A 27389-nucleotide genomic window follows, 5' to 3' on the forward strand; every position below is an offset into this window, starting at 1 on the left:
GCTGCACCTCTTCGCTCTCTTGCCTCCACGCCTTTGGCTGCTGCTGCTGCTGCTGCTGCTCTCTCCCCCCGCCTTGATTCCTTGCTGTGCTCATTGGTCGCGTGTTTTGCTACAAACCTTCACGACTTCTCCGCTTTCTTGCTTCCCCTCTCTCCTCTAGGCTCCAGCCCCTCCGACCATTGTCGACAGTCTGCACACGCTCCTCCTCACTGTTTCCCCATTTCTGCCTCTTTTTCATCCTTCAGCAGCTCCTTGCCCCTCATAGCTACTTATCTGGAGCGCGCCGCCTCTCGTTGTTGAAGGCAATCCATGTAAGGGGTTGTTAGGGAGGCTAGAGCAAGTTACAGGCGCACAGACAAGGACCCCAAACACATACACATTTGCTCCCTCTCTTTTTCTCTTTTTTTTTGTTTGTTCTGTCTGCGGTTGAACGGGGGCAACGTCGTGTCTGTCTGTCTTCAGTAGTCATTGCAGTCACTCCCGTAGCATCATCGCGCAACACGTGCTTCGACGCGCTCAATTTAACGAGGTGACTTCTCTGTGACCCTCTCTCTTTTCAGGTTAATGCAGGGCGTCAGCATTTGGGTTGGTGATCTTTCCATACTGTCCACACACATACACACACACCAGCTGTTCACTGGCTTCCGCGCACGCACTGTAGCCAGCCACGATGACAGAGACGCTCGCCGCTGGAGACATGGGCAGCATCTCTGTCACAAAGCTCTTCAGTAGCGATAGTACCGCTGCATTGGGTCAGCAGCTTAGCTCCATCTTCTCTAACCTCAATAGCACGTCGAAGGACCGATGGCAGCGCTCCGAGGAGTGCCTCAGCGCCTTGATGGACACTCTTTTTCTACATGAAAAGGAGCTTGGCGCGAATGAATCGCTCCATGAGCGTGTCATTGCCCTGATCGATAGTGCCTTCTGCAACTCCGTGGACAAGGGATGCAGCTCATTTCGCGTCGTATTTGACATCAAGTGGAAGGACCAACACGAGAAGAGAAATCGCTGCTTCATGCTGCTGTTGAGTCGTGCATTTAAGTGCACCACGCCGGAAGAATGCCTGAAGGTAATTCAGTGCCTCGGTGAAGTACTCGAGGATAACATTCGCACGACGACAGACCTTCTAACAGATCACGTGGAAGCGCTTCTGAAAGACCTCTTCGCAGCTGATGTGCACCGCCGCACTGTTGTGTGCGAGGTGCTCGCCAAAATTGTGTCGACGGCTGCATTCATCATAAAACGAAACCCAACACTGCTGGAGCTCCTCACGTCGTCTTGTGCGCCTCTGGTGACACTGAAGGACGCGATGGAAACACGAAATGTGTGGCACCGCACAGCACTCATCCGCCTTACCTCCGCGCTTGTGAAGAACTGCTATGAGGTGACGCCACAAGTGGCGAAAGATGTGGCTGACCTTGTCTTGCGCTACATGCGCGCCGCGGCAGATGAGTCGCTGCTGGTCGGTGTCCTTTCCGCTTTGGCTCACGTTGCTGTGACGCCAGCGTTTGTTTCGGCTCCGTGGAATTTGCCGCAGCTGGTGAGTTTTCTCTGCGAAACGGACTGGTCCGTCTACTCCGTCGCTACGCGAGTCGCCGCTGTAACTGCAGCAAGCAAAGTAGCCTGTTTTCTTTGCCAAGAGGAAAGGGATTGGTACGAAGCGCTGAGGACGCGTTTGCTAGAGTTTATCTCCTCGGACGACTCTGTGGAGGTGGGAACGGAAGGGCTTGAGCTCTTAAAGGAGATGCTAATCTCAGAGAGAGAGCTTCGCTTAGGTGGGGCCGTGGTAAAGGCGGTCTGTGCGTGCATTCAACGACTGCCCTATGTTCCTGTCATCTATGAGCTGCTGGAGCTCATTCGGGACCGCTACGGCGATCTCCAGATGAAGCCGATCTACTCGCTCTTAGAAGGCTACTTGGGCACCGAGCAGGAACTGCTGAACTTTGGCAAAGTGAACGCGCTACTACGCTTCGCTGGGACTCGGATTCGCTTTGACGACCCAAGGCTTGCGCAGCTGCGCATCAACGTAGGCGTCAACCGACCGATTCCGGTGATACTGCACTCACTACCGCTGCTCACAACGTTACAGCGGACGGAGCAGCTGGACGAAGTGCTGGAGATCCTCTCGCACGACGACCCAGGTGTGCGGCGCGTCGCTGTCACCACAGCGCTGGAGCTCTGCGAGATCGTTATCGAGCGCAACGAGGCGCACGTGGCTAAGGCAAATGGTTACGCGCAGCGACTAAATAATAACGTGAGTAACGCGGTGGAGCGTGTGCTAGACGTCGCCGTGGCCGACCGCGACCCTGAGATTCGGCTATGGGCGTTGCAGCAGTTCACCGCGTCCTTCTTTCCGTACCTGTGCCATGCGGACAACTTGGAGGCTATCTTTATGGCACGCAACGACAACGATAAAGCAACACAGGCCCAGGCACTGACGCTGCTGTGCCAGTTGCTCCCATATCGCCCCTCCATAGTGCAGCCGCAGCTGCAGCGTACGCAGAGATACATGCTGCACGATGTTGCTACCATGGACGCGTCTGTGTCCTTCGCGGTGTGCATGGCTGGACTGCTGAAGATGTGTGTGGACTACGATGCCCTCCTAATTCAAGGAAGCACTGTCGTGACAATTGTGTTGCAGCGATTGGAGGCGCAGCCTTTTATCTCTCGATCGCTCTCCATCGCTTTGCTGCAGCTCATCCGCTCAATCCTAGAGCGGACAGCACCGCAAGACCACTTCGATCCTCATTTGTTTCTTCGACCGCTCCTCATGATTGCCAACGGCGGGGATTCGTGCACGCGACGTCGCGAGGCGTTGGAGACGCTGGCGGCTTTCATCAGTCACATCACCAAGACCGACATTTCAGAGCTGAGTGAGGTGTACCGGGCTGTGGCCCGTATCATCCGCCGCGAGACGGAAGAAGAAGAGTCCGTGACGATTGCTGCCATGAAGGTGCTCAGCTCCATCGGTGCCGTGACCCCCGTAAAGATGCGCCACGTCTTCCGCAAGGTGGAGTCGGATGAGATGGAGGAAGAAGAGGAGGTGGTGACGCCGGCACTGGCTCACTGCAAGCCACGACTGCGCGTCTCCACCGACATGCCGGAGCGCTACGCTTCTGCAGTACTGTACTACCTCGTGCGCTCGTTGCAGCTCGCGTTGGATCCAAAGCAGCAGGTGGACACGTTGGCAGCGGTGCGATCGATGCTGCACGATGTCGAGGGAAAGGTGGAACTTAATCTACTCACCCAGCTGCTTCCGCAACTGCAGACCTGGCTGCGCGACCCGGAGCGGGCATTTCTGTATGAGACGGTACTGGGCCTGATGAACGACCTTGCCATTCTCCTTTGTCAATTCAAGGAGACTGTAGCGCCATCTGTGGGCTACGACCTACTCCGGTCTGTGCAAGCCTTTTGCCTTCTCCCGCAGGCGAGCCAGAGACCTTTCAGGGCGTACGTTGTGCAGCTGCTTGACAGCCTAGCAAAGGGGATTCCGGCGCAGGACATGCGCGACAACCGGTGGGCCGTCGAGTTTATTCACCAGCGGCTTTCGCAGAACAAGAACGACCTTGACTTGGTGCAGCGCGTTGTCAAATCTCTTGAGTCGTTTACAGCAGTGATGCATGAGAAGGAGCTGCAGATGATTCTGCCACACGTGCTGCAGTGCATCGAGCCTGCAAAAGCATCGCCTGACGGTAAGCTCTCCAAGTCTAAAAATGTCAACGACGCCTGCTTCGACTTCTTGAACTTCGTCATGGCGAAGCAGCTGACCCTCGTGAAGCACTGCTGCGCGCAAATTGTTCACACCATCATGTGGTACATCGAGCTGGCCGAAAGCAACGAGGAGATGGATGTTGGCCTACACACCTTAGCGACACTGGTGGACACGGTAAAGATGCCGGCGAAACGATTCATTATGCCAATCGAGCGCGTGGCGGTGCGCAAGAACTTTCCACCGCAGTACTTCGTCAACCTCGTTAAGAGCGCCGCCGGTGGCGCCAAGACCCGCATGGCAACGTCGAATGGCACAGACCTTAATCCGGACCGCCCCATTACGGTGGTGTCGCATCTGCCGCGATTGTCGAAGGATGAGTTCGAGCAGGAGTTGCGCAGCACGCCGTGCTCGGAGAACGTTCTCATCGACGTGCTTGACGTCCGTCACCATCATGGTCAGACGATGATTGACTTCCGCTTTCAGCCCGGCATGGACACCGCGGCGCGATGTAGTCTGTTTAGCCGCAAAGCCACAGACAACAAGTCCTCCATGCGACGTAATTTGGGTATTCTCCGGGTAGAGCAACGGGAAGAGAGCCCACGTCCGGTCGGGGCGAAGGTCATTCAGGCACTGGCGAACTTGCCGGTGGCGAAGACAAAGAAACGCGAGCAGTCGTGGGTTTTGTGGCTCCACAACGCCACAGTGACGCTTTTGCGCAATTCCCCGTATGCCGTGCTGCGCGACACGTGCGCTGTCGCGGACCGCAACACGGAGCTTGCCAAGGATCTTTTCCCCCTTGCCGTAACTGCCGTGTGCGGGCACCTTGACACGCCGCTGCGGGCGCAGCTTATGGAGATCTTTGATCGCGCGCTTGCTGCGGCACCCGCGGACGTCAAGCAGGGGCTGTTCTGCTTTGCCGAGTTCATGGAGGGCGAGCGAGATGAGGACCACGTGAAGTTCGTCAAGGTGATGCGAGAGAGTGTGTTCAGCGTGGATCGGGAGTCGACCAGTCAGAAGTTTGGTATCAACTACGACCAGGACCCCACACTAGGTGTCATCGTGACGAAGCTGGCCCCGAATGGTGTAGGCGCTCGCGCCGGCGTCCCGATTGGCGCGCAGCTGCTCGCTATCAATGATAATCCAGTGCGTGCGGTCAGCGACATTCGCGGCCTTATTGAGGGACACACGCATACTGAACTGCTGCTGGCGTACGAGGTAGAGGAGAGGACAAAGTCTATACCGACGCCGCTGATGAACTTGGAAGTCCTAGCATCTGTCGCCTTCAGCGGGGAGATGCATACCAAGGCGATCTACTTCAACGAGGTGCTCTTTGAGAGCCTCTCACGCAAGCTTTGCAAGGTTACGGACCGCAAGGACAACCAGATGCGTCGTGTCATGACGATTGCTGAGGACCTCATTCAGTATTACCGGCACTTGAACATGACCATGACAGCCAACGGGCTGCTGAAGATGCTCACCCGCAAGTTCTCTGAAATCTTCGCGCCTGAGCAGTTCGGCTTTGAGGAGATTGCATCGTTGGAGCAGCTCAACTGGTGGAGTGAGGCGCTGCGACGATATGAGGCGCGCATGGCCAGCTGCGATACCCGTTGCCTCGAGGTGGCGTCGCTTGTGGGCGTGCTAAGGTGTGAGCAAGCGCTGGGGCACTCGAACCGCGTGCAGGAGCTCGCCGAGCTGTACTGGGACCAGCTTCCCACCGACGCGCAGTGCGAGGTAGCGCCCTTTCGAGCCAAGGCAGCGTTCTGCTTGGGAGCGTGGGACATCTTCGACGAGCTGGCGGTAGACAGGCGCATGCAAAGCTACTTTGGTGTCGTTGAGCGCTGCGCCGCGCTGTTTCGAACTGAGTGCTACAGCGAGCTTTTGCATTATACCGACAAGGTGCGTGAGTCGATGCTCGAGTCTTTTGCCGACTCGTTGAATGAGAGCTACAGCCGCGCGTACGAGGGCATGACGCGTCTGCAGCACCTGCGGCACTTTGAAGAGCTCGTTTCATTCACTACGGCGTGCAGTGAGCGGCAGGCGCTGCTGAAGCGTGTGTGGCATCGCCGGCTGGGACAGATGTCTACCCGGCCGGACGATCTCCTGACGGTGCTCTCCATCAACTCACTTGTGCTAGAGCCGGAGAGTGACCTGGACTCGTACGTGTATGTCATCCGATCCCTGTGCAAGTCACAGTGGTTCTCGCACGCGGAGCACCTCCTGCAACGGCTGCTGCACGAGGATGCCTCGCTTGAGGTTCTATGTAAATGTGACCCGGAGCTGATCCACACCTACATCAAGTACGTTTACCTCGCCAAGGACAAGCAAGGAGCGTATGTAGAGCTGAAGAGCATCTTGTCCGCCGTCCAGGTCGACGCCGAAGACCCTCGAGCCGAGACTTGGGGGCAGTGTTGGCTGCTTCTTGGCGAGTGGACCATGTACCTCTTCCCCGAGTACGGCGAGGAGGCCATCACGGAGCTGACACACGCCACAGAGCTAGGCCCCAACAGCGCCGCTGCCTTTCACTCGCTGGGCATCCTGCATTGCGATCTCGCCCGCGACCCGAGCACACAGGGCGAGGTGCAGAACAGACACCTAATCTCCTGCATCACCTCCCTTTTTAAGTCCATTCAGCTCTGCAACGACGTACCGGGCAGCCTCGTGATGCAGGATGTACTGCGCATTCTCTCAGTCTGGTTTGCCAACAGTGGCATGCGGGAGATCAACGAGGCGGTGCACTACGGAGTGCAGGTGGTGGCGGACCACGTGTGGCTGAACGTGGTGCCGCAGCTCATTGCCCGCATCGGCATCGAGGCCCGCTACGCTCGCGCCATCCTGACCGACTTACTCATTCGTGTAGGGTCTCAGTACTCTCACGCCCTCATCTACCCTCTCACAGTGGCGGAAAAGTCGCCAGACGTGGTGCGGCGGCACATGGCGGAGCGCGTCATCATGGGCATGCGCGACATCCCAGAGAACGATCGCATTGTCAGAGAGGCGTCTTTGGTGAGCAACGAGATGGTGCGCATTGCCATTTTGTGGACAGAGAAGTGGCACGCGGCGATTCAACAGGCGGCCTATAAACCGAGCAACGCGGATACCATCTTCTCCATGCTGCAGCCGCTGTACGAGGAGCTGGACCGCGCCTCCACCCCGAGTGAGCTCAACTTTGAGCGCACGTTCGGTCACACGCTGCGCCACGCCAAGATCGCCTTGGAGGCGTCAAAAACAGACGAGGCATGGGGTCTCTTGCGGCAGGTATACGCGCAGCTGCGCCGCGGCGTGCTGGAGCGGCGGCTGTACATGAGCGACGTCTCACCGACGCTGGATGGCATTCAAGACAGCATTGTGGCAGTGCCTGGTACCTTCGAGCACGACAAGCCCCTCATCACGATTCGCAAGTTCCACAGCAGGGTGTATGTGATGCCATCCAAGCAGAAACCGCGCCGCATCGGCCTCGACGCGTCCGATGGCAAAAAGTACCGCTTCTTACTCAAGGGCCACGAGGATATGCGGCAGGATGAGCGCGTCATGCAGTTCATTCGCCTGATCGACACCATCTTCCAGTCCGATAATGCGGCGAGTGCGATTGGACTGAGCATCCCGCAGTACGCTGTGATCCCCCTCACTGACAACGTCGGCGTCGTCGGATGGGTGGAGAACACCGAGACAATTTACAAGATGCTAGAGACGCACAGACAGGCACACGAGGTGTCCATTTACAAAGAGGTCAACCTCATCATGAAGAAAGGCGGACTGAGCACAATCGAGGACTACCACCAGTTGCCGAAGCAGCAGCGCAAAGCGCTGCTGAACTATGCAATGGAAAACACTCCAAAGAACGAGCTGCGTCAGATCTTCTGGAACAACAATGACACGTGTGAGCAGTGGCTGAGCTACCGCCAAACCTACGGCCAGACGTTGGCTGCAATGTCTATGGTCGGCTATGTCCTTGGCCTTGGTGACCGCCATCTCAACAACCTGATGCTGCAGGGCAACGGCACCGTTGTCCACATCGACTTTGGCGATTGCTTCGAGGTGGCTATGCATCGCGCCCACTACGCCGAGGCTGTTCCGTTCCGCCTGACACGTCTGCTAGTGTGCGCTCTCGGTATCACCGGCGTCGATGGTGTTTACCGCATGACATGCGAGTTGGCTATGAAAAACCTCCACCGCCATAGCGAAAATCTGCTGTCGATTCTCGAGGCTTTCATCTACGACCCTCTCATCAACTGGCGACTCAACGCGGTCAACGATACCACAGAGAGGTCGGGGTCCAAGTCGGTGCAGCAGGAGGCCAACAACAGTGCTTCCGCTGCTTTAGCAGGAGAAACTGCCGCTGCGGCCCGCTTGGGGGTTGATGATGCGTCGGAGGGTGATGCTAAACCCGTTGCTATGCAGCTGTCGAAGTCTGTATCGAAGCCGGCGCCGCACTCCGCCTTGCCAGGGGAGAGTCAAATGTTCGAGAATGGTGAGGAGACGCGCAACCAGCAAGGCAACTTGGCCCTCGCACGTGTGCAGGCAAAGCTCACCGGTCAGGATTTTGGCATGGTGAACAGCTCCTTCTCCATGATGCGCTCCTCTCGCCGTTTGGAGGGTGGGGACTCTCAACCTCACGGTTCGTCGTGGGGCTCGAACAGTCTCGCTGGCTTCACCGACTCGCCCAAGGACTCGTTTGCAGCACCGCTGCTCACCACCTACCTTTCGCTCCGCGTTTTGAACGGGGGTGCGGAGAGCCTGGATGTGCCGCACCAAGTCGACCGCCTCATTCAAGAGGCGACGAGCCTCGACAATTTGTCGGACGCGTTTCTCACTGGCTGGGCACCGTTCTGGTAGAGAACCTGCAATGGACATTTATGTCCCCACTCAAAGAAAAAAAGAATCTGCCAAGCTCATCACACGACGGTCGTGAATTAGCGGCAGCACTTGTTTCTCCTTCAGGGAAGGAGATCGCTTAGTGGTACAGTGCACTCACACCTCTTCAGTTTATGGGCTTGCAGCCTCGACGTCGTTCAGGGTTATAATCGACTTTGTGTTTGCTCTTTCCCTTTACTCCAAAGCCTTCGTCATGGTCTTCCGCTGTGGCGCCTCGATTGGGTTGCAGCTCTCGGGTTTGCTTTTCGGGTTCTCTACACTCTTCTCTTTTTTGCTGGTACCACACCGCTTTATGCTGCAACGGCGGCAAGCGAGTACTGCCTGAGGTATCGTCGAACTCAGGGGCGCGCATCTGAGCCACACTGCAGTGTTTGATCTTCCTCTTCTCAGTTTTATCTCGGTTGTCGTTTTTTCGGCTGCTCTATCGCACTCTTCCCTCTCCCCTTGTGGGTTTGTTCTCTTTCCCTTTATGTGCTAAGCTGAAATCAGTACAGAAGCCAGCAAAAAGGATACCACTACTGCCTCGCATTTGGGGGAGGGGGAAGGCGCATGTTCAACGTCTTCGTTCCGCGTCGTAGCACTGCTAAGCATTCCGGTGCTTCTTCCTGCGAGAAGGGCGGTTGGGATAGAACCCCACAACTGGTCGCACCCTCGATATTGGCTTCGGCACGCGTGCTGGCAAGAGACTCGCTTTGTGTACTCTCTGTCGGTATGGGGCATACTCGGGTGGGGAAGTGACAGGGGCAGTGCAGGCGCAGCGCGTCAAGATCTCGCATTCACTTTTTCCATTCATTGCGCAGTCGTGGATTTCTTTGCCTACGCAAGACGGTCCCCGCACGCATGCACCTTCGTATATCCACACACCACACCCCCGGCGGCCTTGATGCGCTATCCACACACTCTCTCTCTCCCTCTCTCCTTCTCTCTCCTTTCTGACGCGCCACGCCCAGGACGGCCTTTGTGCAGCGCATTCCTGCACCGCTACGGTCAAACAAGGGCTCTCTTCCTCTGTCTCCGCCCCACCCCACCCCCTCCCCCCAATTCGTTTTTGCCCATCGGTGTCGTTCATTTCTCTTCGTGTCCTTCCACGTGCCTCTTTTTCTTTTGAGATTTCTCATTCTCTTTTATTCCCACCCCCTTCGCATTCACAACGCACGGACCCAAGCGTACACACTCCATGAAGCGGGCAACACAATGCTACACTACACCTCGGTTGTCCACACGTGGGCACATCTCCCTATGAGCACAACCAACCTAGCCACAGCATAATCGCCACTCATTTCTTCCGATTTCCCGCGTTCTCTCCCTGCGCCTGCTCTTCTTCCTCGTCATGTACGTCGTTGTCTTCTCTATCCGACGCATTTTTGCCTCTCGATAACCCTTCTCTAATAGTGTCTCTACTCACCACTTCCACAGTGCTGCCTGCGCACAAGAGCCTTTGCTGGTACATCCCGGACCGCCTGATGTACACCTGGCGCGGCGACCTACTCGGCATGCCCTGCGACTAGAACCCTGCGCTTCCTGGACGACATGGCGGCACACAATGATCTAGAGTAGTTCGGGTGCGCGAACGAACGGAAAGGCGCGTGTGCTGCTGACGACGTACTGTAGGGGTTAGCTATATAGGGTAAACGGAGTAGGCGACGCGTACACTGATGACTGTCCAGTGCTTCACACTGTTAGCAACCCATCGAAAAGGATATACAAGGCGCACACCTTTACGCACCCCATACACTGGTCGATGCTGAGGGCAAGCGTCTCCTTCGCATGTCTTCCGTATTGGCGTGTGTTGTGCGTCCTATTCGGACTTAAAAAAAACGCTCTGACAGCGTTCGACTGGGTTTATCGACGTGACACGACTACATCGACTGCAAGGTTACATTTTCGCTCCCTATGGGTGTTGGGCAGTGGCGCCTGTTGGGGAACCAAGGACACTGCTTTGACTCAAGGACCGACCAACTGTCCAGGAGGTGCTGGACGCCTCAAAAGCTATGGAGAGAAGCAGATAACGGGTACGAAGTCGGCGGTGGTGCCTGCGGAACCACCTCTGTGAGGGAATTAAGTAGAGAGAGGTAACGCATGGCCTCGTTGAGGAAGTGAGGAGCTCGTTCGCGTACAAACTCCTCGACAACGGAACACTGTGTGAGCAATCCTGTCTACAGATCTGCAGATACTACAACACGGGAACACCCCTCCGCCGCTCGAGAGGCGGTGAAGGCAACAAGTGGACTGGGTAATTTTAGTGGAAGTCTTCTATGGGCTCGTTATTAGGCTCTTCCCGCGCGAAGCTGAGTTTTTGAGGTGCGTCGACATTCAGTCTTTCGAGAGTACTGTGCAAAAAAAAAAAAGAAAGTGTTCTTCGATTTACAGGAAATCTGCGCTGGCAGCGGTGTGTAAACTCGCGATGAGGTAGTGCGCTGGCTGAAATTCAAAGATGTTGGGCAGTCTGCTGGCGCTCTCTACAGCGGAGAGCCGCCTTCTCTCTTGGCGCGGCGCTTTTGGAATGAGGCCCAGAGGGGCTTAGAGGAGAACGGCGTCTTCGTGGTGGGATCGGGTACGTCCAGCTGCGCCAGCGCCGGATTGATGTTACCGAAAGGCGGTCTTCTCTCTCTATTCATGTGATGCTTTCTCGGCTACACAGTACCCCACTGCGCTCGAGACGCAGGTGTGACGGTGCCCCCCGGTCCGAATTGTTCTTATCTTTGGGCAGTGGTGCCATCGAGGGGACAGTGTAGACGCTGTACTCCTTCCTGCGCCGCAGCAGGCTGCACTCGCTCCATTTCTTGGCGAGCAGCGACAGCTCCGTAATGAAACGAAGAATGCACAGGTGGAGCGAGATGTACAGGGACATCGCGTTGTGACACTGTTGCGCTGTGAGGGGTACATGTAGAGGCGAAGGGACTTCTATTTTCAGGTGGAGAATGATGCAGGCATGACAGCGGCGGCTCTACGCGAGCACCACACATTAGTGAAGGGGGCTTGTGTTTCTCGAGGTGGTGTTGGATCCCCACGAACGGCCGCCGTGATAGCATTGACGAACTGCTACACCGGAGGCTCTGATGCGCGGTTGTGTGACGCCTGGCACGGCGCTCGTCACTCCACTTTTCCTAGGTTTTTTTTTGTTGTTCGACTGTTCTTTGGGTGTGTGGGTGTGTCTTCTGGTCGCTCTTCTCTCCACGTCAGAGACGTACTTCAAGCCGCCAAAGGGGACTGAGGGACGCGGAACGAGACAAGAGTGTTTCGTCGATTTCGAGCCCCTGAGTCAAGGGCCTACATTAGCCGTCATATTGCTGCCTCGTAGGAAGGCTATCAGGCACGTGAGCCAATAGAGGATCGAAATGGATGCTATTGCGCTTTTCGTTACTGTTTTTCTCTCTGTCTCCATTCGCCTCCCTCCCCCCCCCCTCCTGTCGCTTGGCCGCTTCTCTTTTTTTGTTGTTGTCTCTCCATAGTTGTTCGCCATCTCGATCGATGCCTTTCATCCTCTTGTCGTGTGCGTTTACGTGTGTTCTTCTCACCCCGCTCTTCCCTGCATGGCGCCTTTTGTATGGTGCGCAGAGTCGGCCGCTCTGCCTTTCCCTCTCCATCGTTTAACGCGTTCTCATCGATGCCGCTGACCTCCCCGTCAACGGTTGTCGCCACGCTTGTTTTTTTTTTCTTCTTCCTCTTACGTGCGGCTTACGTCAAATGGCGTTACTCACGCTACCTCTCCGCAAGCAGCACGACGAAATTCAGCAAGAGAAAAGAGGGAGCGACGGACGCCCGTGAGACCAGTGCAGACACGGGGGTATTCGAAGAAAAGAAAAGCGAAGAAACTATGGAGGTCAGAAGTGTTCGGGTCTTCTGGCAGCACTGGCGGCAGATCTGCAACCAGTGCCTCTTCAGCCTCCTACGCCTTTAGAGCGCGTACCAACTAAAGTCTCCGCTGTCACGCTCACACTGCTCTGCGCGTTCGTGTAGACCTGCTGGTGTCGATGTGAGGCATTGTAGTCGCACTATGTCGTCTGCTGACATCTACGGGTGCTGTACAGAGTCGAGAGTCGTTGCCGTTGGCAGGCGTTCTCTCGCGAGTCCTTCACGAATTAACTGTGCACAATGCGAATTTTACCTTCTCGGCCCCCCCCCTTCATCCCACCTATCCACGCTGCATTTGAGCGTCACATATTCGAGATACTTCACATCCCGCTCATACACTCCTGTAGACAACAGACTGAACGTTCTCGAACTCACTGCGTCACCACTCCCACCGCTTCATTCACTACCGTGGTGTTGACTGAAAAGGGGACGAACAGTAGCGAGCTACGGGTCTCCGGAGGCTACTAGCAAACATATACACGCGGAAACACTGGCCTCAGTACCTCCGATTTGCCTCTGCTTTTCCACTGCTGTGAGTTTGGCACCATTACTCCCCCACCCAAGTCCACGATTTCTCTCCCCTTCTTTTTCTCCGTGGCTCTCTTCTTCCATGTCAGCTACTTCCTTTCAACTTAGCGACCGTACGAACGAGACGCCTTCGTCCAACGCCTCGAGTGGCTCCCTGCCGCTTCAAAGCGCCCCTTGTGACGAGGCCACCCGCGCCACGTGCCACGCGAAGCATCTACACAATGAAGTGCAACCCCACCTGGACGTGATTCACCGAGAGCTAGAGGAGCTGAAGCACCGTCGTGAGCGCCTTGAGGCTCAGCGCAAGGAACTGCTCCAGGGCAAGCGTGGATCCGCGGAGGGACAGCGGACGGGATGGATTTCGGGCAGTGTGTCGACGCATGCGGGCGCAGCGAGAACAAACTCAACTCCCGGTCTTACCGGCGCTCACCCCCGCAGCGAGATGGAGTCTCTTGCGGCCTGCCCCGCATCGCACGGAAGTCGTGAGCGGCATTCAAAAAGCTCCCATCACGACTCTCTTCTGCTTGCTGGCCTGAGGCCTATTCCATCGGAGCAGGAGCGGCGACGTATGCTAAAAGCGACTCCGCATCTCGCCATCAAAAATGCACTACGCGATGCGGCCCAGCAAGACAGCACTCTTCTCATGGGGACTTTCTTGCTAGAAGACAACCCGCATACGTGTACCTTTAGTCGAGAACGTCGCTTTCGTCCTCTGCTTGGCCAGAGCGGGAAGTACTTCCTCAGCACGGACTTTGCCGCGGAGCAGTGTTTCAATCGTAGCCACGCACACGCTGTGACGTCTCTGAAGGCATGGGGTAGCAGTAGTCAGACGCCCGGCCCAGGCGCCTACACACCCCGATACAGCAAACTTTCGCGTGCACCACGCGCGTACTAGTCGCATCAAGAGGCCACTCGCTTCACCAGAAGTCAGAGAACATATGCTTCACCTCCCCATTTGGTGTTCATGTGTGCATCAACATAGCCAGCGATAGGGAGCGTGCCTTGCCTGCTTTTCTTTTAGTCGATTCCCCAGTTGTGTGCCTGCTCTTGCTTTTTATGTCTTGGATGCGGTTGGCGTCAATTTTGCTCGCAGCATTGACGCCGCAGCACGAGGCTGCTGTGCTCTCCTCCCTTCCCATCACTTATGTCTCACGATCTTCCTTGTTCTCCATCTAGAGTTGTCACCACGCGAATCACTATGCGAGCCCAATGATGCTCGGACAAGACACTAATTCCTCCCCTCCTCTTATGCTCAGAAATGCACAGTAGATGGTATGCTTTTTTTCCCCTGTATGTTTAGTTGTTGTTGTGGGGTGTCATGTGCTACGCACGTTGCCTCCCTCGCTCTCCCTCAACAACACTCCTTTATTACTCTCCTATTTTCCTTTGTTCGAGCTCTGCTGTGTGTGTGTGGGTGGGTGCGTGCGTTTGTATGCCAGGCTGTTGATATGGTAGTCGTTCCTTGCTGGCTGGTACGCCGTGGCCCGTTTGGCTTTTTCGCGCTGTCTTGCTCTCTTCCGGTGCCTGTATGAAGGCATCGCATGTAGCTGATGCAAAGGCTAACCGCTCCACAGAGCCCACTCGCATGTTTCCCTTACAGGAAGCCGAAGTCGATTAGCTGTACGTGAAGGTCTTTTGACCCCGTTAGGTGTCGGTATGTGTGTGTGTGTGTGTGCGTTTGTATCCCTGCGTGCCGCTCCTTGTCGCACCGTGTTCCCTCGCTCGTTGTCTTACTGTGTCGGGGGTGTGTCGTATCCTTCTCTCTTTTTTTTTTTTGCGCGGCACCTCGTCTGTCTTTCTGTCTTCTGGTATTGTGGAAACGGAGGAGGCACATTGATGCTGTTGGTCAGATACCACCCTCTTCCCCGGTTGACAAGGCGGCTTCGATACACAAATAGCAGCCCAGCGAACTTTCCCCAGACTTTTTTTTTTTTCTCTCTCTCTCTCTCTTGCTTTCTGCATCGGACTTCGTTGCTTACTCAGCGTCATTTACACGGCAGAAACATGACGTGAACACCAGTTAGGCGAGACGAACAAATCACAACTATACAACACGTGGGGTGAAAAGAGAACTTTAGTGGGAATTCCCCCCCCCCCCCCCACAGGGCTCAGGGTCTGCACACCCCACGAAGGGATGTCAAACTGAAAGTGAAGGCACTCGTGGTGGCGACGCCCCCCCCCCTCCCCCCCGCATCGTTTCGCTCTTCGGCTGGAGGCGCGTCGAACTCTCAATACCCGTGGGCAGACCTCGTACTGTAACGCATCTCCCCATTCCACAATCATCATGATTAGCCTCTCACTCAATCTGCTTCTCATCAAATCTTCTCTGCGTCTTACGCTGCTCTAGCGAATAGAGTTCATCAATCTGACAACTATCAGGGCTGATATCCGTGTCGGTCAGTCACTCGTATTTACACATCAAATCAGCCTACTCCTGAGGATTTTGTTTCGCCGCCCTTTACCACCTCATTCTTGGTACTTAATTGACTCTTTGGTTCACTTTTTTTATTAGAGAACGCACGAAAGCCAAGAGCCCAAGCATCGCTTGCTCTTCTTCTTTGGACCCTGCCCCCACAGTCCCTCATTTTTCGCTTGAAGCACCACGTTGGAGCAGCGTCTTGACTCAAATACTGGTCGATACGTTTGTAGCTCGCTTTTGTGCTTCTCTGCGGTTAGCTCGAAGCTAGTGTGCGTGTGCGTCTGTGAGGCTTTGTTTATCATCGCTTTGTCTGCCGCCTTCCTCCCCCCTCCTTCCCCCCACTTTGCTCTTTCTTTCTATAACGCAAAGGCATAAGAACAGCCCCGATACATTGCAGAACAAAACACCCACACACAACCCACAAACCACTGCCTTTGCATTCTTTAGGTTTCCTGCCGTTTTTTTTTTTTTTGCTTTGCCGGGAGATTTGTATCTCTTCCTTGCATTTCGGCGTCAACTCTGTTCATCAACGCCTCTGACTGCCGCTCTTATTTGGTTATTACAAATTTTTTTTGTGTGTGCGCCTTTTGGTTTCTGGTTTTCTCCCTTCTTCTCTCCTGTGCTTTGTTTTTCCTGCCCCGCCCATTCTCTCTCTCCCTCTCTATTCTTCTCTCCATATTTCCCCAACTCTTTCCTCGAGTCCCTTCTGCTAGTCGATTCTGTTTTGGCCCGCACGTTCGACAGAAGGCACAGACTCGAGTCCGAAAGAGGGGTGCGCAGCCACGATCGAGGCATCTTGGCCCTCATCTTCGCGACTTCCAAATAAAAAGAGTAATCAAGTACAAGAGACACCACTCGAGGCGCTATTGTTGCTCTCTGCGTTGTTGGTTGGTTATCCCCATTCCAAGAGTGACCGCATGCAGCGCATTTTTGCTACCGTGAACATGGAGTCTCCGATGTACGATGCTTCCCTCACCATCAATGAGAGCGTAGCGGAGGGGAACGCCTTTCACCTCCTGACCTCGACAAGCCCCCTTTGTTCTTCGGCTACACCACATTGATCTATTCTCTGCTTTTTATGGTGTGGTTTGTGTACAGCATGTGCACCTGCCTAACAGAGGAAACGATGACAGGTCACCGTGCTTTGCCGATCCTTGACCCACGCTGGCATCGCGTTCTCTGGGTCGGTGTCTCGCCTCAACTTCTTTTCTTCTGCCTCTATGGCACCTGGATTGGATGGAAGTTTTTTAAGCACAACTGACAATTCTGTTTTTCTTTTCTCTTTTGCTTCTGTTGTGTTTTTTTTGCTACATGTCTTTCTCTTCTTCGTTAGCTCTTATTGTTCTCCACAAAGCTGATGGGTCTCTCAAGAGTCCCACCGTCTCTCCGTGCGCGTGCGTGTCATCTGCGATTGTTCTCGTCAATAAATCGCTGTGTTAACTTCTCCGACTTTTTGCTTGACCCTTGGGAGCGGATAGACACACCTCAGTGTGTGGTGTCCGTCGGCTCAGCGCCCCCCCTCCCTCCCCCGCTGTGTGGGAGGGAAGCCCACGCAGAGCCACCCCGCCCCCTCCCACTCTCCCTGCGTATACCGAGCGGCCTCTGGACAGGGCCAGGTACCTAGGATGTAGGGAGGTCAGAGCGATGTAGCGCTACGAATGCCGGGGGCGAGGTTGGGTCCTGGATGGCGTTGCGTCGGAGCGAGCCGCGACAGTGAGCACGCTTGGGCCATCCCTACGACAGGCAGCGTGTCAGCTCGTCTCGGGCAGCGGCTGTGAGGCGAGCTGCGCCGCAGGTGACTGGTGTTTGGAGGCAGAGGTCGCGCGCTGGCCACCGAGGCGGCATCGCTGCAGCACGTCTGCCCCGCGGTTGCGCACCACGCGATGGGCCTGTGACAGACCGGGAGCCGAGTTTAGCTGATCTCTTGCTCTAGGAGATAATGCACGCTTTGGATAGCAAATTTTTTTTTCCCGGAGCCACTTCATGTCGGCATTTCTTTATCGTTTTTGCAGCCACGCCATAGAGAAATGAACGACTTTAGTATGTACGCAACTCTGTGCTCTCAACGTTCCTCGTGTTGTAGAGTTGTCTCTGGGTCGACATGCAGGGGTTTCGACCGTGAGCTTTCCTTGCCCTTCCCCCTTCTTTGGTACGAACACTGTTGCATGTGTGTCTCTGTGGGTATGCGACGCAATCGGGCGTTTTTCTCCTTTGCCTGTGCGCACCCCTGCATCTGCTTTGATTGCTTTCCTCTTTCCTTGTTATGGGGACCGTTTTTCGTTTTTTTTTTTCATCTATTTGTCTTTAGTTTACCGATGTCAACGTCTACGGTACTGCATACGTGTTGGCTTAGGTTGTGGCACGTGGAGTGTGGTGTGTAGGCGAATTTTCGTGGCTTTACTCGTAAGGAGAGCCTCTGCTCGCCTGTACTCGTCTCCGCCACGTCCACTGCTGCGAAAGCCAAATACGCAGGGGCAACATAATACAGCTGAGGTGTCATGCAAAATCAAAACAACGAAAAAAAAAAGGATGGCCGAGTGGCTTTGTGAGACATTCTTCATCGGGAATATGGGAGGAGGTACAGTCCTCTTTTATGTTCTACTCGCCTTCTTTGAAATACTGCATGGCGCGCTGTCAAGGAGTCCAAAGGGCAACGGTTCAGGATGTGCACCGCGTACTCCCTGCAGCGACAAGTCGTATGTGTGCCGTAGAGACAAAATGCCTACCATATTGTAGTTTATTTTGAGGCTTTTTAGGGCATTGGCAGAACAGCAAACCACAAGTGGAGCCAACGAGGACTGCGGCACCGAGGTTGCATCTCAACCCAGTAGTAGACGCAATGACCACGGTGGTGCATTGCCCTGTAGCAAGGACAGCTCCGCCATCTTCTTTTGATGGTGAAGGAGGCATGCTTGCGGGAGGATTTCAAGCGTCGTATGAGGCGCCCACGTCGCCTTTACTCACGAACGCGACTCTTTCGCTTCCCCTTCTCATCTTCGCGCTTGAGTTGTGTGTGTTTTCTCAAGGGATCCACGCCGTTTGGTAGTTGAAAACGCTGCTCCCGTTCTCTGCAAATACGCGAGCGCATCGTCCTTCCCTTCCCAATGGCCAGAAAACCGTAGTACTATTCATCTGACGCAGAGTGCTGACCGCATTCGTCTTACTACTCTATCTTCCTCCCTCTCTGTGTCTTTGTCTCTCTACTAATCTGTTTGTTTCTTATCATCGCCGTATTCTGTGGAGTTCTACGCCAAGCTCCACCCACCCCTTTTCATTGACGCTGCGGACCAGTGCACGGTCGTGCGTGTTGCACCGTCCAACGAAGCAGCGGGGTACTCTCTCATTTCACACTGGGTCTCTTTATTTTGTTGTCTCATTCTCATACATGCTCGCAAGAAATCCGCAGCCACACTGCCCGAACATAGGAAAATTAGTTGCTATCCGCTGCCCACTCAAACAAGAAGCAGAGGGCCCCCTCACCACGCACTTCGAAAACATCGCCTTGTTCCGCTCCGTCATACACTGTTGCTTGCGTCTCGTGATAATTTCGTCGGTTCTGTACTTTATCTTCTCAGCTTTTAGTTTTGCTACTATTTACCTCTTCCATTGGGTGTTGTAGCCCTGCTTTGCACCTCGTGGCTAAACCTCACCCTTTTTCACGCACATACGCACTTCTAGCTCTCAGCTTTGTCTTGTTCCCTCTCGCCCCCCCCCCCCGCTCCCTTGTCTCTCATCTGCGAAGGTTCTCTGGCCGTCCCACGTGCGCTGTTTGGATTATACTCACCACTATAGTCGTGTGAAGCGAGCACACGATAATGTTAGACATACCCGATTACCGTGAAAAGCCCTTTCTACGCTTGGTTTACGCATGGCCCGCCTTCGTAGGCATCATCCTCTTCACTCTGTTCACCTTCGTTGGGATGGCGCGCTGCGTTCTTCGAAGTGTCGACGGCGGTTCTCCCCCACGTATCGGTCTGAATACCACTACCTCTGTCAGGCAAGATATTTTTAACGTTATAGCAGCCCCACTCATCTTTCAGGGTCTGTGTGTGAGCGTCTACACCACATGGATGAGTTGGAAGTTCTTCCGCCACAATTAAGCATTGTTCTGACAGAGAAGGCCGTGTTCCGTCAGAGTCTTCGCTGTGCACCTTCCTAATTCGTGACGGCGTTACTGCCGACGTGTCGTCATTTAGTTTTTCCTACCTAAAACGTGCGTTTTCTTATCGTTTTTCATCCTCAAGCCCTCACCACTCCTTCCCCATCAACTTACTCTAATTTTCTCTGTGCCGCCGTGTGATCCCCATGTAGCTGTCAAAGATGAGGCGTGCGCTTCACTGACTCTTTCCGCTCTGACTTTGGCTGCCGAATGGGGACTTCGAAGGACGACACGCATGCCTGCGTACGTGCGTTCCGTGCATGTGCAACGGTAGGGGCAGTGACGCACACCCACCTGGACGACAAGTACACGTCCCAAATGCCCTCTCCCTTAAGGCTAGAGGAACATTGAATATTGTTTCCTTGATATGAATTTTTCTTTTTCCATTGATCTGTTTATTTCCTCGGAGAACATAAGGCGATCTCCCCTCGGCTCCCGGTCTGTCACAGACCCATCGCGTGGTGCGCAACCGCGGGGCAGACGTGCTGCAGCGGTGCCGCCTCGGTGGCCAGCGCGCGACCTCTGCCTCCAAACACCAGTCACCTGCGGCGCAGCTCGCCTCACAGCCGCTGCCCGAGACGAGCTGACACGCTGCCTGTCGTAGGGATGACCCAAGCGTGCTCACTGTCGCGGCTCGCTCCGACGCAACGCCATCCAGGACCCAACCTCGCCCCCGGCATTCGTAGCGCTACATCGCTCTGACCTCCCTACATCCTAGGTACCTGGCCCTGTCCAGAGGCCGCTCGGTATACGCAGGGAGAGTGGGAGGGGGCGGGGTGGCTGCGTGGGCTTCCCTCCCACACAGCGGGGGAGGGAAGGGGGGCGCTGAGCCGACGGACACCACACACTGGGTAGTTTATTTTCCATGAAGGCAACCGAAATGATGCAGAATTGAGCCTGGTGGCAGATGGGCGACCTCTGTTCTTATGTCAGGCGCCTGCTCTCCTTCGTTGTTTTTTGATTTTTTTCATGTCGACGTTTGCTGTGGCGTTGTGACAACGCAAAGTAAAAAAAAAAAATGTCGCGACTGCGGCGGGAGTGTGAGGGACTGCCGTTTCCTGGGGACACACACGTCTCTTGCACCCACCCTTACATTTGATTTCAGTGTGCCAGGCCCCTTTACGAATCGATCTGCCTCTTGTCGCCGGTCTTTTGTAGGCACCGTGCACGTTGCGCTAATGGATCAAGACTAGTTTTGGACGCAGTGGGCGCACCAACGGGGACAGTTATACAGGTCTTCTTGGTGTACCCGCCTTGTGTTTAGAGACGCAGTGGTTAACGCACCTCTAACGGTCATTTCTCTAAAGCGCCAGTAGGTGGCACTTCGAGAAGAAGGCATTCTTGAGCGGTCCAAGTGGGCTTCCCCTGATTGACGAAGACTGCAAAGAACTTGACGTGATGCACTTTGTTGGAGTCGTTACCGACGTCATCACTTCAGCTCCCGAGACAAGGCGCCGTGAGTGTCCTTTCTGCAGAGACCCTTCTGCTCTTCCGCTTGCCGTGACGATAGTAGATTCGACTCTCTATGGCTTGTAGCAGTACCAGGGCAGATGCAGCCCGTGTACCCTCGTCAGGAAGATGCAGGCCATGTCCTACTAGCAAAGGTGGTGTCCAAGGGAGCTGCAATACGGTTCCCGGATTCCTAAGAGATACCAAAGAATTCTTCATGCCAGAGAACAAAATGCAGTCGCGCACACAACTCCGGCAGGCCCTTCCTCTACCATCGCTCTTCCACTTCACTTGAGGAACACCTTTTTCGGGCCTCCCTCGTCGCGTACACCTCGCTGAGCATGAATGCCTTCCTCAATCTCGCCGGCAGCCCTCAGCAGCTGCTGCTGGAGACGAGGAGGGCTGAAGCGAAGGCGACACAAGTACAGGAAATCTTCGACAGAGCAACTCTCTGCTTCGAAGTGTTCCACGGATTAAAGGAATACAACTACGCGACACAGTTGATCATGCGCGGTCAGTTGTGCAAGAAGGAAGTCCACAATCTGCACAGCCTAGGCGACCTTGTCTTTCAAGAGCCGGTCAAGGCTAGCATAAGTGAGCTGAAGGTCATCCTGCCCAAGTGCATCTGCACCACCTCTCGCCATGATATGAGTGCCTGTGAGTGTGCTGGCATGAATTCTGCCGCATACTAGATGAACAGGATTTGGTGCACGCTCAAGAACTGCGCAGAGCACACTTGTACCACCGACGCCGTAGTTGTTGTGGATAGAAGACTGTGGAGTACCCGCGTGGTTGGCTTCGCCTAACTCGCTCGCACTCTTTGGTGGGGCGCTAGCACTGTCGGTTAGTTGGCGTGCAGAATACCTCTTGCTGGGCCCGCCACCCTCCATGACCACGTAATTCGCGTTTCCGTATTTTAGTGCCAGTCCCCTTCCGCACACGGTCACCTGCGTTTTTTTTTTTTGGGGGGGGGGAGGGGAGGGCAGTTCCTCCCCTCTCCTTCTACGAGGGTGCGACAACCCCACAGAGGGGTACGACAATGGGGTATATCAACAACCTGAACCACTGAAGGCGTTATTATTGCCGGGCCCTGATGGCATTGTGTTTGTTTTATTATTATTTTTGTGTTTTTCCGTTTTTTTCTTTTCCTCTGAGCTCTTCGCATTCGTTTCTTTTCTGTTCCTTTCCATCATTCAACACGAAACCGGCGAAGCAAAGTCAGGGCACTGCAGGGAAGCGCTTACGGGAGGCTGAAGCATCACTCGGGCACTTCACCACACGCCCTGCCGAACCTCGTTGAGCGTAGGGTATTCTGCAGTGGCTATCGCAACAGGACCGAGAGCTTCATGACGCAGACGCCTCGCTTCTTCTTGCTCCACCGCCTCTTTCGCACCCTACCGCAGTGATGTCTTTCCACCACGTACGCTGGGTGTCTTACTCTCCCGCTTTGTACCAACGGGCTCCCTTTGCTCTCAACCGTGCTTCCTCCCTTTCTCTTCTTTGATTGGCTCACAGTCATCTTTGCTGGTGACGCAGTTGACTCTGTTGACGTGTGTGTGCCTCCTCGACTCTCACAGTGCACTGTGGGGCTTCGCATCGGGACCCGGGGGAAGGCCAAACAATATATAAAAAAAAAACACACACACAAAGTTCCCCTTCCTTCCTACATGAAGGTGCGCTTTTGGCGCCTGCCGTGAGAGACACCCGGACTACCATCACCGCCACGCGTTGGTTAACTCGATTCTCCCACAGCTCCACCACCACGGACTGTCTTTCTGGTACTGTTGCGCTAGTGGACGGCGTGCTCTTACACTGACTTCACTCCTTCTTAGTACGAGATGGCCTCCCCGAGTGATGAGGCAACGAGACAGGCAGACGAAGAAACGTACACGTCTCTCCTGGAAATTTGCACAGAGCTTGTGATTGCGGAGGGTAGCGATGACCCGCCCCTAAAGCAGCCGCTCGGGATGCTGCACGAGCTCCTGCACTGCCAGCACCTCGGTGGCGATGCCACAGTGCTCTCCGTACGCGCGGTTCGAATTCTTCTTGAGAAGTTCATCTCGAGCCTGTCCTCGAAATTACGCGCAAAACTGGCTGAATGCGTCCGGTCAGCGCTTAAGCGAGTTACTCGCATAATGTATGGGTCATCAAGGAGTGACGCCCACTTCGAGTTTGTTCACACAAAGCGGTGGGAGCTGCAGGAGGAGTTGCTTCAGTGCATGTCAGCTGCAGCGCAGAGCGATAAGGCGGTGCAGGCAGCTTTGCCACCGCCCCAAGAGCAGCTGAACTTCTGCAGGTCGGTGATGGACGTATCGTTGGATATGTGCCTGCAAGCGCTGCGGATGTGCTGCGTACTGCTGCGCAGTACGCAACTATCCTCGCAGCCACACTTGACTGCCCTGATCCGTGACCTATTTCGGAGCAGGTTCGTGGCGCTCGAGTCTATGGAGATGAATCACGATTGGCTGCGCCTCCTTCGGCACCTTACAGAGGGCGCCGTGACGCTGAGGGCGTACGCAGTGAGGACGTCAGAGACCAAGAAAGTGAACTCGCCCGCTGGTGAAGAGAAATCCCGCAAACGCAAGCGCAGCACTGCCTCAAACTCGGCACAGGCGGCGCCCGGGTCTGTCGCAGGAGTGGATAGGGGTCGCAGCGAAGGCCCTGATGAGGCACTCGTCTTGCTACACCTCTGCCAGAGGGTGTGCGCTACACCGAACCTTGACCGTGACTTTCGCAGTACTGTGTTCAGCTGCGCCAATGCTGTTCTTTCCGACGCGTCGTGCCTTGCTAGTGTGTCGGCTGACACCTGTGTCGCCGTTGCGATGGACCTTGCGCGCGAGTTGACCCGCAGCGTGCGCACGACATTGACTATTACGAACCCGTTTGTGAGTCGTGAGGTCGTCCCCGGTCCCAGCGGTGCAGCCACGACATCCCTACTGGGGACTGGGGATGAGGAAGGCGAGGACGACGAAAGGCAAGGAGAGGACCTGTTGCGCAACGGCGAGGGTGCCAAGTGGCACCTGCCAGAGCCAGAGTGGCCGCTGCTAATTCTCATTGCAAACCTGTTTGCTGCAAAGACGGTACCAACACCGGAGCACTTATGGTGGTCGGTCGGTGATGACGAGTATGCACGGCGGTTTTCGAAGGAGGACTGCCTCCGGCTTACCAAGGGGTTTTTCGCCGCTCAAGATGTGCTGGACTTAAAGAAGCGCGGGAGCTGCGTGCACCTCTCCACGATGCGTGAGTTACTGTGGCCCTTCGACCTTGGCTGCAGGGTTCTCTTCCAGCCAGTTCCATGTGCGTATGCCGCAGCGGCATCCGTGCCTGTCGTGCCGTCTCTTCAGTGCCCGGCGTCACGCGCATGCGAGCTGGCGTTTGCACTTCGTAGGCATGATGTAGCTGCCCTCTTGGAGCACCTTGGAGCCACCTCGCACAACGGCGGCGACGTCGCCACTTACGGCCAATCTGTGCTACTGCAGGTGCTGCTGGTTGCCGGGCCGCACGCGAAGAGTGCCACGAGTGCCGCGCTGTGCAGTTTTCTGGCGAACAGCGTCACTCCTCTTATCGAACAAGTTTCAGAGGCACTTGTGCGCCACGACAGGGCGTGGGCGGGCACGCTGCTTGATGCGGGTGTCACAGAGAGGATTCTGCAGCGCAGTGCATCAGGGACCCCGGAGCGGAGCCCGGTAGTGCAGATGTTGCGCCGTGAGGCTGCTAGTCTACCGTCGACACCACTGCTACTTCCCCGTGGCGGGGTACCGAAGGTGGGACCAGAGGAGCTTCGCCACGTGTTGCAGCATGGTGGCCGCAGTGATGTTGAGGAGCTGCTCGAGACACTCGCGTTCTCCGAGACATGCGCTTGGGACACCGCTGAATGCAGAGAGACTGTGTACAATTTTACTGACGTCTCTGTGGTAGGTAGAGACAGCACAGACCAGCCGAATGGCGTTGCACCTGCTGGATGGGTCCGGCAGCTGGAACATCTTCTAACAGGCCTGGTAGTGAAGCGGCTGCAGGACATGGCGCTCCAGCTCCAGCAGTCGAAGACGCTGAGGCAGATTCTGGAGGAGGGGGAGATGGTAGAGGTGACCCTGTGCGATAGCGGCCGATCTGGTAAGTTCACATGTCCTCAGCAGCACTCCCTGCACCATCACCACGGCTGCAACTGGAAGTGCGACGGATGCGGTGCTAGTGACCTTCATGATGCGTGGTCATGCCGTGAGTGTGACTATGATCTCTGCGCTACATGTGCGAGGACGCGCTGTAACCGGGCGAACGGTTCCCTGACAGCGACGGCGCAGGACATTCTCGCGGCATGGCACGCCTTGGGTGGCAAGTCAACGGACACATCTGTTTCGCGGACGCGAGCGGTGCTCTTCACTGAGGAAATGGGTCTCGTCCCCGCTGCCATGCCGATTGCTTCTCTTCAAAGGCAGATTGTGCATCTTGGGGACATCTACACGCCGTGCCCTTGCGGGCTCGTCTGCCCTGGTCCTTCGATCGCGCTACGTGCGGCTGCTGCCACGGACGCCTCTCTTCTTGGTGCGCTGATCTCTGTTTTTGGCCGAGCTTGTGGACAAGACTTAGGCGTTCAGCGGTGCCTCCTGAAGGTGTACGAGAGCGCTGGTGCCTTCGTGTTTCTTGGCGGCGCACGCGCAGTGCCGGCGGAGCTTCGGTGTCTCACAACACACCTGGCCCCGCATCTGCCGCTCTCCGTGAAGCACCTCATCACTCGCTACGTTGCAATTGACTGCCGCCGTTTTGCCTTCCAAGCACTGTATGATCGGTCGGCGATGGTGTTCACAAACTCCGGTGTTGGTCTCGAGTCGTCGAAGGAGCACAAGATACAAGTGCCACGCAACGATAAGCCCAGGCTGCTTCGAGTCTTGCATGACCGTCTCTGCGGCCTTCCCACTCTGCTGTTGAAGGTCGACTTCACCTTTGAGGGCGAGGAGGGCTTTGGCAGCGGTCCATCGCAGGAGGTGTACACGGAGCTCTCCGTGTACTTCCGCACAGAGCCGAAGTTTTGGTTTATGACAGAGGATGACGGTGGGGCAGATCCGGTGATGCTGGCTTTTCCGACGACCAAGGCACTCTTTCTCAAGGAGTTCTTCGCCCTAGGTGCCGCCTGTGCCCGCTCCTTCATCGATGATTATCGCATGAACATGGACCTGCTCCCGCAGGCATGGCCACTGTTGATGCTTCCCTCCCTAGGGCTTCCCTTGCATCAGAACGCTGGCAAGTGCCCCTCACTTTCTGCATCGACTGCGGCGGCACTGAGGAACTTGCTGGAGGTGCTGGACCCGGCGTTGCATAGGAGCTTTGCGCAGCTGCGACGCATTTCGGAGACTGAGTTGGCGGCGGCGGAACTCGAGATGAACGATGGCACTCCCCTGAGAACTCATGCGGACCTGGAGAAGCACATGCAATACACGATGATCACTCGCTTGGAGGTGGCGCTGGAGAATCTGCGCTACTTTCAATGGGGCTTGCTCTCGGTGATGGAGGTGGAGGCGCTGTGGTGCCTAAGCGATGAGGAGCGCAGTGTTCTCCTATGCGGTGCCGACGCGAAGGACAACCGCCCGCTCTTCACTGAGGAGGAGCTGCGGGCGCAGACAACGGTGGGCAGCGGCTACAGTAGTGGCAGTACTCACGTAGAAATGCTACTCTCCATTGTCGGCGGTGACTTCACACGTTCGCAGCAGCACGATTTTCTGGAGTTCCTGACCGGATCGCCGCGGCTGCCCTTCAACGGCTTAGCAGGTCTCGGTCGCCTTATCACAGTGGCAATGAAAGAGATGGAAAGCACGAGGGAGCAGACCCTGCCGTCGTGCAACACGTGCTTCCTCTACCTGAAGCTCCCACCCTACAGCACCCGCGAGATCATGAAGGAGCGCTTGCTGCTCGCCGTGACGGAGGGGCGTCGCAACTACAGTCTATCGTAGGCCCCAGAGAAGCCACGGCTGCTTAGTCAAGCGTGGCCATTGCGAAGGCCCCACGGGTTCACTTGGCAGGCAGAACACTGGCAGCGATGCATTCCTCACCCATGCCTCCAGTGCTGCTACAGTGTCGTGATTCATGTGTGTGTGTGTGTGTATTGTTTACCTTGTTGCTCTCTTGCTGTTGTACTTTGTTTGTGCGCGTGTTTCCAGGGACTCTCTGACGACGTGCGCTCGCTCGCTCCGCATCACCGCCCTCTGCCAGAGCTCTCATTACACCTACCCCCCCTACTCCTACTCCTACTCTCTCCCTCTCTCTCGCCGTGTTGTGCCCAGGAGCCGCACTTGGCTTTAAGAATGATTAACGTGCATTGTCCAATAAGAAGGGGAAGCGGCACACGGTTACGTCACTCTCAGCACAAGGGGGCCTGGTGGACAAGCTTGTCACCACTTGGC

The 27389-nt window shown here is 55.6% G+C and overlaps 5 protein-coding genes and 1 pseudogene across 6 annotated transcripts; all 6 read left to right on the plus strand.

The window, feature by feature from the left end:
* Positions 1-670: 670 nt before the first annotated feature.
* Positions 671-8545, plus strand: TOR3 (putative target of rapamycin kinase (TOR) kinase 3; the record flags this gene model as incomplete). The annotated part of the gene is made up of 1 exon (XM_001564585.1): positions 671-8545. The coding sequence occupies one exon, from the start codon at positions 671-673 to the stop codon at positions 8543-8545; it is 7875 nt and encodes a 2624-aa protein (XP_001564635.1).
* A 4504-nt stretch (positions 8546-13049) lies between these two features.
* On the plus strand, positions 13050-13862 carry LBRM_20_3560 (conserved hypothetical protein; the record flags this gene model as incomplete). The annotated part of the gene is made up of 1 exon (XM_001564586.1): positions 13050-13862. The coding sequence occupies one exon, from the start codon at positions 13050-13052 to the stop codon at positions 13860-13862; it is 813 nt and encodes a 270-aa protein (XP_001564636.1).
* Positions 13863-16303: 2441 nt separating this feature from the next.
* Positions 16304-16647, plus strand: LBRM_20_3561 (annotated as a pseudogene). Its single transcript is given in 2 exon segments — positions 16304-16393; positions 16396-16647. Coding segments are annotated over 2 exon segments (342 nt in total).
* A 2554-nt stretch (positions 16648-19201) lies between these two features.
* Positions 19202-19486, plus strand: LBRM_20_3570 (conserved hypothetical protein; the record flags this gene model as incomplete). The annotated part of the gene is made up of 1 exon (XM_001564587.1): positions 19202-19486. One exon carries the CDS (start codon positions 19202-19204, stop codon positions 19484-19486), a length of 285 nt encoding a protein of 94 aa, XP_001564637.1.
* A 1849-nt stretch (positions 19487-21335) lies between these two features.
* Positions 21336-21686, plus strand: LBRM_20_3580 (hypothetical protein; the record flags this gene model as incomplete). Its single annotated transcript, XM_001564588.1, has 1 exon — positions 21336-21686. The coding sequence occupies one exon, from the start codon at positions 21336-21338 to the stop codon at positions 21684-21686; it is 351 nt and encodes a 116-aa protein (XP_001564638.1).
* Positions 21687-22832: 1146 nt separating this feature from the next.
* On the plus strand, positions 22833-26939 carry LBRM_20_3590 (conserved hypothetical protein; the record flags this gene model as incomplete). Its single annotated transcript, XM_001564589.1, has 1 exon — positions 22833-26939. One exon carries the CDS (start codon positions 22833-22835, stop codon positions 26937-26939), a length of 4107 nt encoding a protein of 1368 aa, XP_001564639.1.
* Between the last annotated feature and the right edge of the window lie 450 nt (positions 26940-27389).

This window comes from Leishmania braziliensis, assembly GCF_000002845.2.
Source record: "Leishmania braziliensis MHOM/BR/75/M2904 contig, possible fusion of chromosomes 20 and 34".
Taxonomy (NCBI): domain Eukaryota; phylum Euglenozoa; class Kinetoplastea; order Trypanosomatida; family Trypanosomatidae; genus Leishmania; species Leishmania braziliensis.